The 12,582-nt window shown below is 47.8% G+C and overlaps 1 protein-coding gene across 1 annotated transcript in view; it reads right to left on the bottom strand.

The window, feature by feature from the left end:
* Positions 1-432: 432 nt before the first annotated feature.
* The window catches only part of LOC115471875 (vitellogenin-A2-like), a 94,434-nt gene continuing 82,284 nt past the window's right edge, over positions 433-12,582 (bottom strand). Inside the window, exons 32-35 of the mRNA XM_030205771.1 lie at positions 6,994-7,091; positions 6,746-6,905; positions 2,596-2,757; positions 433-720 (exon numbers count right to left, since the gene is read on the bottom strand). Of these exons, the coding sequence (XP_030061631.1) occupies positions 605-720; positions 2,596-2,757; positions 6,746-6,905; positions 6,994-7,091 (536 nt within the window). The 3' untranslated portion in view covers positions 433-604. The remainder of the gene's footprint in view (positions 721-2,595; positions 2,758-6,745; positions 6,906-6,993; positions 7,092-12,582) is intronic.

The raw sequence follows: 12,582 nt of genomic DNA, 5'->3' as shown, positions 1-12,582 counted from the left end.
GGAACCCTGCAGGACCTGTGTCCATCCTCGCAGGATCCCTGTGGACCTCGAGGGTATCGCCACGGGAGTCCCGTGGTCTTGGAAGAGATCCCAGCAAACCCGATGCCCATGCAGCTCTCTATTTCAGACTAGTACTGACTGATTTCTGCCAGTTGTAATGGAGGTTTATTTATTTTTTATTTATTTTTTTTGTTACATTTCTACCCCGCGCTTTCCCACTCATGGCAGGCTCAATGTGGCAGGCAATGGAGGGTTAAGTGACTTGCCCAGAATCACAAGGAGCTGCCTATGCTGGGAATCGAACTCAGTTCCTCAGTTCCCCAGGACCAAAGTCCACCACCCTAACCACTAGGCCACTCATGCATGGTGTGAGAGTTTTATTTAAACCACTTTCATAAGATCACACTTTCTTTTCCTTTTTGAATGCACAGATTTATTTGGAAATCAAAGATTTACACTGTATTGTGATTTTTACAAAATAATTCATTGGTCAGATACCAGAGAACATTGAAAATACGTTGTTAATCATCTGATTGTCCACATGGCTTATTTAATGACTGTGCCCTCAGAATATAGAGGGTATCTAAATCTGTACAATGCCGCTTTATGCTGCACACTGTAGGTCATGACAGACGCAGGCAGTGTGAGCATTAACTGTGTCTGTCAGGTCTTCAGATTTCTCCAGCATTGTCTGCTTTTCAGCCAGGTTTATGGAGTCATCTGTGTGGAAAGAGCAGAAGGAGGGAATGTTCAGCTGCTCACTGGAGTTCGATCGGACAATATACATGGCTAATCCTGCAGATTTCAATGTCTGTACTATGGCTCTTTGGAAACAACTGCACAAAAGTAGAAACTCAATTTTGAAAGCAAGAAAGCTATACCACTAAAGAGTTTGCACCAATTCAGAATACTGATAGAGGCTTGCAAGCAGTGTGACCACATCATATCCTTCCTTAGAGGCCTCAAAGGTTTGTAGAGAGCCAGCTTATTCTTTGTTCTACCCAGGTTTTTGTCTATATGTCTAAACTGCACTTTCATCCCCTCCGCCCTCTCATCCCCAGTGGTGTACCAAGGGGGGGCGGCGGTCCGCCCCGGGGGCACGCCGCTGGGGGGGGTGCCGTGCGCCGGTCAGCTTCTCCGGGGCAGAGGGAGCATGGAAACGAACGAAGCTGACCGGCGCGCAGCACCCGGCACCGGGGGGGGGGGGGGGGGGGGGGGGGGGTCGCGCTGCACCCGGGGGGGCGGGGTGCATCGACGATTCGCCCCGGGTGTCAGCCCCCCTAGGAATGCCACTGCTCATCCCAGCTCTCTCTTTTTTATTGTATTGCATTGACATTGTATCATATCCATGTTATCTGAATGTTCTAATGCATATCTTTTAAGGTGTTTCATTTGTATTGTGCTGACATTGTATTATATCGTATCATGTCTCTTTTATATGAATGTTCTTGCATGCTGCCTTTTAATGATGTATCAGTTGTATTCTACGGATATTTATCATATTTCTGGTATATGAATGTTCTACTGTGTTGTTTTAATATGTATATTTCTGATACTGTCAGAGGAAAGAAAAAAGTGTATGTGTGTGTGAGGGGGGGGGGGGGGGGGGGAACCAAACCAATTCCAGCACAAGGGTAAAATAAATGAACTTATAGGACAAACTCTTAAATAAATGTATTGAGTAGACATTTATTGAATAGCTGCAACGCAGATCTACATTTTGGTGCAGAGAGTCGACAAATCAGTTTGTGAACAGTGATAGCCATATTCATTCAATCATATGTAAATCAAGTACAAAATACCCAAAGCACAATGTATGTGACAAAATCAATATCGGCAAATAAGATAAGATATCAACTGTGGCAACTGCTATCAGATTCGCAAAACAGCAGCTTAGCTGCCACCACTGCACGACAAGGCGGTTGCATTCATTGTGCAGTGGTTAAGCTGCTGTTTTGCGAATCTGATAGCAGTTGCCACAGTTGATATCTTATTTGCTGATACAGATTTTTTCAAGTACACTGTGCTTTGGGTATTTTGTACTTGATTTACATATGATTGTGAACAGTAATAACCATGTTCATTCAAACTGATTTGGTGACTCCTGAGGCAGGCACCTCTGCGCCGAATCAAAGATCTGCACCGTGTCTATTCAATAAACGTCTACTCAATACATTTATTTATTTTAAAAGTTTGTCCTATGAATACATTTTACCCTTGTGCAGAAATTGTATTGTTCCTCCCCCCCCCCCCCCCCCCCCCACACACACATACACTTTTTCTTTTCTTTGCTGATTTCTGTTGGCAGATTACTGCCCGGTTATCACATCAGACATTACCACTAAGTGAATGGGTGGCAGTAAGGTCTCAGACCCAAAATGGACGCACACCAATTTTCATTTTGCTGCACGTCCATTTTCGGTAAAAAAAAAAAAGGCATTTTTTTACAAATGCGCTGAAAAATTGATCGGCGTGTGTCAAAAACATGCACCTCTACTAGAGCAGGCCATTTTTCAGTGCACTTTAGTAAAAGGACCCCTTAACATTTAAACAATACATTGGTAGAATTTTGTGCCAGGCACAGATTTTACTTACCAGCTTCCAGGCAATGGAAACCCACAGACACAGGAGTAGTTTTGGTGGGTGTGCATCCTTTTACACAGCGTAAAACAGGATGAATGGAGTAGCAGTTGGACATCTCTCCATCAGTGCCAATTGGTTTCTCGAGTTTCACCAGTGTTGATTCCAGCTTACAAGCTGTAAAAAAAAAAAAATTCTACTGTTAGTATTAGGTAACACTGAAAATAGTTCTGAGTTCCTAAGCATCTCACTAGTTTTATAAGTAATGTTTAGATACTGAGAGCAGATGCCAATGGAATAATTTAACTCTGATGAAAGTAGAGAGGTGTGGTAGCCGTGTCAGTCCACTCTTAAGGTTATCAATAGAAATCAAACAAAATAAAGCATGGAAAAGAAAATAAGATGATACCTTTTTTATTGGACATAACTTAATACATTTCTTGATTAGCTTTTGAAGGTTGCCCTTCTTCGTCAGATTGGAAATAAGCAAATGTGGTAGCAGATAGTATATATAAGTGAGACATCCAAGCATTACTTTGACAGTCTGACAGGGTGGGAGGGTGGGGGTGGGTAGGAGGTATGCATGGGGACATCAAAGCACTTCATTGATATTCTAACAGGATAGGCGTGGGTAGGTGAGAGGAGGGTGATAAACAGAGAAATACAATTGTATGGTTTATAATGGGCTAGAAAACCCAGATCCTTGTTAAGTCCTGTCTGTTGGGTGTCAAAATATTCAATCATTCTGACTTCAAAGGTCTTACGTTCCTGTATTGTTTTAAAGTTACCTTTCAGGATTCTAACTATGAAATCACTGGTGCAGTGTCCTGGTCTTGTAAAATGCTGGCCCACCGGGGTGAGAACCTGACTGGCACCGGCTATCTTCATGTGATGTCTGTGCAGATTGAATCTTGTCTTAAGCATCTGGACTGTTTCTCCACTATAGCATCCTTCGTTACATTTTTTACACTGAATGATATATACCACATTGGAAGATGAGCATGTGAAAAATTCCTTTATGTTGAATATTTTTCCTTTGTGAATGACTGTGGAGTCCTGTGAAATGTTTTGGCATAGGTTGCAGCTGGATATATTAAGGGAAATGTGCCCTTCTTTTCCTTTTCAGTCTGTGTTGGGAGTATACTTCTGATTAGTTTGTGTTTTAAGTTGGGTGGCTGTCGGAAGGCAAGCACTGGTGGGGATGGGAATATCTCTTTCAGTAATTCATCCTGGAGTAGAGGCTGTAAGTCTCTTATGATTTTCCTCAGTTTCTCCAGCTCTGGGTTGTATGTCACTACACGGGGGATTCTGTCTGTGGCTTTTTTTCCTTTGTACTGTAGCCGATTTTCCCTGGGTGTTTTGAGGGAGGAGGCAATATTCTTGAAGATTATTTTGGGGTTGTAGCCTTTCTGTTTGAAGGATGCAGTCAGGGTTTCAAGGCAGTGGCGTAGCTAAGGGTGGGCCAGGCCCATCCACTTTGGACTCAGGCCCACCCAGTAGCAGCACACCTATGCTGATTCCCTAGCCCAACCAGCTAAAAACTCCCAACTACTGTCCCTCCTGCATACCTTGTAAATAGCAGACAAGGAGAGACCAAATCACCTGTGGGACAGGAAGGGGTTCTTCTGCCCACCCATCTTGAGTCCAGTCCCACCCAAAGTTGGGTGTCTGGCTACACCCCTGTTTCAAGGTGTCTGTCTCTATCTCCTGGGTCCGAGCAGATATGGTGGTATCTTGTGGCTTGGCTGTAAATAATGGATCTTTTTGTATGTGAAGGATGGAAGCTGGAGTTGTGGAGGTAACTGCATCTGTCTGTGGGTTTCTTGTATATAGATGTTTGTATACAGCCATCACTGATTGAGACTGTGGTGTCCAAAAAATTGACTTTTTCTGGGGAGTAGTCAATTTTGAATCTGATTGTAGGATGGTATGTATTGAAGGAATAGTAAAATTGTTTCAGAGTTTCTTCCCCTTCCGTCCAAATCATAAAAATGTCATCGATGTACCGGTAGTATTTTAGAGGTTTGGTCTGGTATGTATTCAGAAATGTCTCTTCCAGCTCAGCCATAAAAAGGTAAGCATATTGGGGTGCTGTCCTGGTGCCCATTGCAGTGCCCATTATTTGTAAATAGATATCATTGTTAAAGCGGAAGTAGTTGTGAGTTAAAATAAATTTGATTAATTTTGTAATAGTTTCTGGTGAGTATTGATGGTCCAGTGTGGATGTTTTTAGGAGTCTCCCACATGCAGCTATGCCATCCGCATGTGGAATGTTGCTGTATAGTGATTCTACATCCATCGTGACCAGAAGGGTGTTTGATGGTAATTGCTTGATATTTTTCAATTTATTCAGAAAGTCTGTGGTGTCTCGTATGAAGCTGTTCGTTTTGTGTACGAGAGGTTTCAGAATTCCCTCTATGAATCCAAATATTTCCTCCGTGAGTGCTATATGCTGACATTCACTTTGTAGAGTACATGGCATAGAGGGGCATAATCGAACGAAAACGCCTATCTCCATGGGCGTTTATCTCCGAGAACGGGTCCGTGAAGGGGCGGAGCCAACCGTATTTTCGAAAAAAATAGACGCCCATATGTTATTCGCTACTTTGTGAGCTGGGCGTTTTTGTTATTCAGTGATAATGGAAAATGAAAGCGCCCAGCTCAAAAACGAATACATCCAAGGCATTTGTTCGTGGGAGGGGCCATGATGCGTAGTGCACTAGTCCCCCTCACATGCCAGAACACCAACCGGGCACCCTAGGGGGCACTTTTACAAAACAAAAAAAAAAGGTAAAAGAGCTCCCAGGTGCATAGCACCCTTCCCTTGTGTGTTGAGCCTCCCAAATCCCCCTCAAAACCCACTGCCCACAAGTCTACACCATTACTATAGCCCTAAGGGGTGAAGGGGGGGCACCTACATGTGGGTACAGTGGGTTTGGGGGGGTTGGACAACTAACGCATTAAGCAGCACAATTGTAACAGGTAGGGGGGGGATGGGCCTGGGTCCACCTGCCTGAAGTCCACTGCACCCCCTAATAAGTGCTCCAGTAACCTGCATACTGCTGCCAGGGAGGTGGGTATGACATTTGAGGGTGAAAATAAAAAGTTGTGAAACGTCATATTTTGTGCTGGGAGGGGGTTTGTGACCACTGGGGAAGTCAGGGGAGGTCATCCCCGATTCCCTCCAGTGGTCATCTGGTCATTTAGGGCACTTTTTGGGGCCTTATTCGTGGAAAAACAGGGTCCAGGAAAAGTGCCCTAAATTCTCGCTAAAATCGCATATTTTTCTTCCATTATCGGCGAAAGGGCGCCCATCTCTGTTCGCCCGATAACCACGCCCCCAGTTCCACCTTCGACACGCCTTCGACACGCCCCCGTCAACTTTGTCCACATCCGCGACGGAGTGCAGTTGAAAGCGTCCCAAATTCGGCTTTTGATTATACCGCGTTATTCGTTTTTGTGAGATAAACGCCCATCTCCCGATTTAGGTCGGAACTTGGGCGTTTTTCTCGTTCGATTATAAGCTGGATAGGCTAGTAATGACTTCAGTTTATATAGGTTCAAAAAGAGGTCTTGTTTAAGATTCTGTTCCTAAAACTTTTACATGAAAGATTTTCACCCTGAAACCTTATGTGTTCTTTGTGATTTAATTTAATTCTAGTGGGGGGAAAAATCCATATCATAGGTAATTTAATAAATAGAAATAAAGAAAATAAGATTATACCTTTTTTTTATTGGACTAACAATACATTTTTTGATTAGCTTTCAAATGTAACTAATTTTCTTTTCTCTGTTTTATTTCTATTTATTACTTTAAAAGTGGACTAACATGGCTACCCTATCACTCTACGCATAGGTAATGTAAAAAGTATGTTTTATGTGGGGCAGCATTGTAAACAAAATGATTATAATTATACTAAGAAGCAGGGTGGGGTGAAAGTGTTATCATGAAAAAAACTTCCATGTGTGGGTCTTACAGGGACATGTAGGGTGTGGCTTAGACCAGACTTGAATTCACTGGGTTATCTTGAATGTGGGGCTGAGAAAATAAGATCATAAATTCTGTTGTGACAGTATGAAAGTAAAATATTTTCTCTTAAATTATTTGGGAAATATTAATGCATACCATTTGCAGTAAACTACTCATGCAACTCAACGGGCATACCTCCAGAACAGGCTTCTTCTGGAAGAATCCATGACTGTGCAAAGCTCACTGCATCTTTGGCTATATTTCCATTAGGCATCTGATATTCCAGTCCCACCTCATCATCATGATGGCCGCAGATACCACAAGTCTTTCCTTTCATCCACAGAGCAGTTACAATCTGTAGCAATGCAAAGTACTTATTATTCTTAGTATGACTGCATGCTATGCTATGAATATAGAATCTTTTGGTCTGAAGGAGAGAGTACCGTGCATGTCTTTCCATCATAATAGACCTTGTCAAGGCCAAAGCCTGATGCGTCCAGATGTAGCCCATCTCCTTCTGTTTCAATCATAATATATGGCTCTGAAACAAATAAACTATGAATTAAAAGTATTCACATACATATTAGATGTTATATGTGAGCAAAAATCAAGTCTGCCAATCTGATTACTGCTTTTGAACTTTGGGGGATGAAGCTCTAATGCTCCTGCATAGGTTAACATAAGAGTGCAAGATTCAGACTTATACTCCTCTCTTTTACAATGATGTATTTCAAGTGTACAGTACATCGAGAAGGATTAGGGCTCGATTTCTGATTTTTTACTCTCAAAGGCAGGGCTGGATAGTTAGGGCAGGGGCTAAAGGGGGTCCCGTGGAGACTGGAAAGCAGGATGGGTGCCTTTTTGAAGTGGCATCCCTGGAGATCCCTAAATTAAGCAGGATAAGGCTCTTTTGGGGGTATTTGTTGCTTTTAACATTTAGGGGGTAATTCTATAATATAGGTGATAACAGTCACCTGCCAATCATGCACATAAATTTTTACACTTTAGGCATACTTTATAGAATAAGCCTACATTTCCACATGGGTTATAGGATACGCTGAGTGCCTGTTTGCCTGACTAAATTTAGTCGCGGGCAGTTAAGCCAAGTAAAACTTGGTGTAAATACTGATGCCTAAATTAGGCATGGACTAGGTGTATTTTATAACAATGTGTATAGATTTTAGAAATGCCCATGAACTGTTCGTTCCATGCCCCCTTTTCAACTATGCAACTTAGAATTTAAATGCAGCACATTATAAAATACGTTTAAACAGTTCTGCACATAAATTATAATTAATGCCAAATACTGAAACATGAAAAAAAAATAATTGCTTGCTAATTGGCAATTCTCCGAGGACAAGCAGGCTGCTTGTTCTCACTGATGGGTGATGTCCACGGCAGCCCCTCCAATCGGAAACTTCACTAGCAAAGGCCTTTGCTAGTCCTCGCGCGCCCATGCGCACCGCGCATGCGCGGCCGTCTTCCCGCCCGAACCGGCTCGTGTTCGTCAGTCTTCTTTTGTCCGCGCTCGGTACGGTCGTGTTTTCGCCGTGTCACGCCCCGGAAAGTCGACCTCGCGCGTCGTTCTTACTTCATGTTAGAAAAAAAAAAACTCTGTGTGGAAGGAGACTCTCCGGTCTTTTTCCTTCCCATATTTCCAGTTTTTCGCCCCGGTAAGTTTTCTTTCGTCGTTGGGGTAGGCCGCTTTTAGGCCTCGGGTCGAAGTTTTCTTCCCCTTGTTTTTGTGGTGCCTTTTCCGCCATTTCGACTTTTGATCTCGCCGGCGTGATTTTTCCGCCCATGACATCGAAGTCTCCCAGCGGCTTCAAGAAGTGCACCCAGTGCGCCCGGGTCATCTCGCTCACTGATAGGCACGCGTCGTATCTTCAGTGCTTAGGGGCTGGGCACCGCCCGCAGGCCTGTAGTCTGTGTTCCCTTGTACAAAAGCGGACTCAGGTAGCGAGATTGGCCCAGTGGAACGTTTTGTTCTCGGGCTCTTCATCGGCATCGGCACCGGGAGCATCCTGTGCATCGACGTCGTCAGCGCCCGGACCTTCATCTTCACCCCTGACTGCATCGAGTGTATCGAGGGATCGACCCTCTGCATTGGGGCGACATCGGAGGGCCGCGTCGGCGTAGGTGACATCGAGACCTCCTCTTTTGCTGATGTCGTCGGACGGTGGTGCTTCGTCTGGAGCGCAGGTGAGGGCTGTCCATTCCCCTGCTGGTGGCGGTGAGCCTTCGGGTGGGTCTCCTCCTGCCCTGAGGGCTCCCGCGGTACAGTCCCCCCGAGACCGACCTCCTTCGGCCTCGGCCCCAAGGAAGCGATGGCTGGATTCAACGTCCTCCTCGTCGGTGCCGGGAAGCTCCGGTGACATGCTTCGCTCCAAGAAATCGAAGAAGCATCGTCACCGGTCTCCTTCCCGTGTCGGCACCGAGAGCTCTGGGTCGCCGAGGGAGTCGGCACCCAGTAGGCATCGGCACCGAGAGGACCGCTCACCCTCTGTTCAGGAGGTGTCGATGCGCTCCACTCTGGACAGCCCGGAACAGCCTCCACGCCTGGAACAGATTTTGACATCGACTCCTGCATCAACATCGATGTCTTTCTCCACAGCTGCTCTGCACGAGAGCCTCCGGGCCGTTCTCCCAGAGATCCTGGGGGAGCTGTTGCGCCCTACCCCTCCGGTACCGGGGGTGCTTGCGCCTCCGGTACCATCGAGCGAGGCGCCGGCTGGTCCCATGCCCGAGGTGAGGCCTTCCGCATCGGTACCGCATGCGGCACCAACTGCGGTCGCCTCCCAGGAAGGCTCCCCGACTACGTCGGCGGAGGGAGCTTCGCCGATGCGGGCGAGAGAGTCTACCTCTCGACGCTCCCATCGTGGACGTGGCTCCACGGAGTCGAGTCGGGCACGGTTGCAGACACAGGTCTGTGAACTTGTGTCTGACACCGAGGGTGAGGCCTCATGGGAAGACGAAGGAGACATCAGATATTTCTCTGACGAGGAGTCTGAGGGTCTTCCTTCCGATCCCACTCCCTCTCCTGAAAGACAGCTTTCTCCTCCCGAGAGTCTGTCTTTCGCTTCCTTTGTCCGGGAGATGTCTACGACCATCCCCTTCCCGGTGGTTGTGGAGGACGAGCCCAGGGCTGAAATGTTTGAGCTCCTGGACTATCCTTCTCCACCTAAGGAAGCGTCCACAGTACCCATGCATCATGTCCTAAAAAAGACATTGCTGGCGAACTGGACCAAGCCTCTAACTAACCCCCACATTCCCAAGAAGATCGAGTCCCAGTACCGGATCCATGGGGACCCAGAGCTGATGCGCACTCAGTTGCCTCACGACTCTGGAGTTGTGGATTTGGCCCTAAAGAAGGCCAAGAGTTCTAGGGAGCATGCTTCAGCGCCCCGGGCAAGGACTCTAGAACCTTGGACTCCTTTGGGAGGAAGGCCTACCATTCTTCTATGCTCGTGGCCAAAATTCAGTCTTACCAGCTCTACACGACCATACACATGCGGAACAATCTGCGGCAGTTGGCGGGCTTGGTGGATGCGCTCCCCCCTGAGCAAGCCAAGCCATTTCAGGAGGTGGTCAGGCAGCTGAAGGCATGCAGAAAATTCCTGGCCAGAGGGGTGTATGACACCTTTGATGTTGCGTCCAGGGCCGCTGCTCAAGGTGTGGTGATGCGCAGACTCTCATGGCTGCGTGCCTCCGACCTGGAGAATAGAATCCAGCAGCGGATTGCGGACTCGCCTTGCCGTGCGGATAACATTTTTGGAGAAAAAGTCGAGCAGGTGGTAGAGCAGCTCCACCAGCGGGACACCGCATTCGACAAGTTCTCCCGCCGGCAGCCTTCAGCCTCTACCTCTACAGGTAGAAGATTTTTCGGGGGAAGGAAGACTGTTCCCTACTCTTCTGGTAAGCGTAGGTACAATCCTCCTTCTCGACAGCCTGCGGCCCAGGCTAAGCCCCAGCACGCTCGCTCTCGTCAGCAGCGTGCGCCTCAGCAAGGCCCCTCGGCTCCCCAGCAAAAGCAAGGGACGAGCTTTTGACTGGCTCCAGCAGAGCATAGCCGACATCCAAGTGTCAGTGCCGGGCGACCTGCCAGTCGGAGGGAGGTTGAAAGCTTTTCACCAAAGGTGGCCTCTCATAACCTCCGATCAGTGGGTTCTCCAAATAGTCCGGCAAGGATACACCCTCAATTTGGCCTCAAAACCTCCAAATTGTCCACCGGGAGCTCAGTCTTACAGCTTCCAGCACAAGCAGGTACTTGCAGAGGAACTCTCCGCCCTTCTCAGCGCCAATGCGGTCGAGCCCGTGCCATCCGGGCAAGAAGGGCTGGGATTCTATTCCAGGTACTTCCTTGTGGAAAAGAAAACAGGGGGGATGCGTCCCATCCTAGACCTAAGGGCCCTGAACAAACATCTGGTCAAAGAAAAGTTCAGGATGCTTTCCCTGGGCACCCTTCTTCCCATGATTCAGGAAAACGATTGGCTATGCTCTCTGGACTTGAAGGACGCCTACACTCACATCCCGATACTGCCAGCTCACAGACAGTATCTGCGATTTCAGCTGGGCACACGTCACTTCCAGTACTGTATGCTACCCTTTGGGCTCGCCTCTGCGCCCAGAGTGTTCAGAAAGTGCTTGGCTGTAGTAGCAGCGGCACTTCGCAGGCTCGGGGTGCACGTGTTCCCATATCTCGATGATTGGCTGGTGAAGAACACATCCGAGGCAGGAGCCCTGCAGTCCATGCAGATGACTATTCGCCTCCTGGAGCTACTGGGGTTTGTGATAAATTATCCAAAGTCCCATCTTCTCCCAGTGCAGAAACTCGAATTCATAGGAGCTCTGCTGGATTCTCGGACGGCTCGCGCCTATCTCCCAGAGACGAGAGCCAACAACTTGTTGTCCCTCGTCTCGCGGGTGCGAGCGTCACAGCAGATCACAGCTCGGCAGATGTTGAGATTGCTGGGCCACATGGCCTCCACAGTCCATGTGACTCCCATGGCCCGCCTTCACATGAGATCTGCTCAATGGCTGCTGGGGATCTAGAAGACATGATCCACCTGTCCACGAGTTTTCTCAAATCCCTGTATTGGTGGACGATTTGGTCCAATTTGACTCTGGGACGTCCTTTCCAAATTCCTCAGCCACAAAAAGTGCTGACCACGGATGCGTCTCTCCTGGGATGGGAGCTCATGTCGATGGGCTTCACACCCAAGGAACCTGGTCCCTCCAGGAACGTGATCTGCAGATCAATCTTCTGGAATTACGAGCGATCTGGAACGCTCTGAAGGCTTTCAGAGATCGGCTGTCCCACCAAATTATCCAAATTCAGACAGACAACCAGGTTGCCATGTATTACGTCAACAAGCAGGGGGGCACCGGATCTCGCCCCCTGTGTCAGGAAGCCGTCAGCATGTGGCTCTGGGCTCGCCGTCATGGCATGGTGCTCCAAGCCACATATCTGGCAGGCGTAAACAACAGTCTGGCCGACAGGTTGAGCAGGATTATGCAACCTTACGAGTGGTCGCTCAATTCCCGAGTGGTGCGCCAGATCTTCCAAGCGTGGGGCACCCCCTTGGTAGATCTCTTCGCATCTCAAGCCAACCACAAGGTCCCTCAGTTCTGTTCCAGGCTTCAGGCCCACGGCAGACTGGCATCGGATGCCTTCCTCCTGGTCTGGGGGGAGGGTCTGCTGTATGCTTATCCTCCCATACCTCTGGTGGGGAAGACTTTGTTGAAACTTAAGCAAGATCGAGGCACCATGATTCTGATTGCTCCTTTTTGGCCGCGTCAGATCTGATTCCCTCTTCTTCTGGAGTTGTCCTCCGAAGAACCGTGGAGATTGGAGTGTTTTCCGACCCTCATCACACAGGACGAAGGGGCGCTTCTGCATCCCAACCTCCGGTCCCTGGCTCTCACGGCCTGGATGTTGAGAGCGTAGACTTTGCCTCTTTGGGTCTGTCAGAGGGTGTCTCCCGCATCTTGCTTGCTTCCAGGAAAGATTCCACTAAAAGGAGTTACTTCTT

This window comes from Microcaecilia unicolor, chromosome 6 (genome assembly GCF_901765095.1).
Source record: "Microcaecilia unicolor chromosome 6, aMicUni1.1, whole genome shotgun sequence".
Classification (NCBI taxonomy): domain Eukaryota; kingdom Metazoa; phylum Chordata; class Amphibia; order Gymnophiona; family Siphonopidae; genus Microcaecilia; species Microcaecilia unicolor.
The sequence above is the reverse complement of the archived record's forward strand: the minus strand, read 5'-3'. Positions and strand labels throughout refer to the sequence as shown.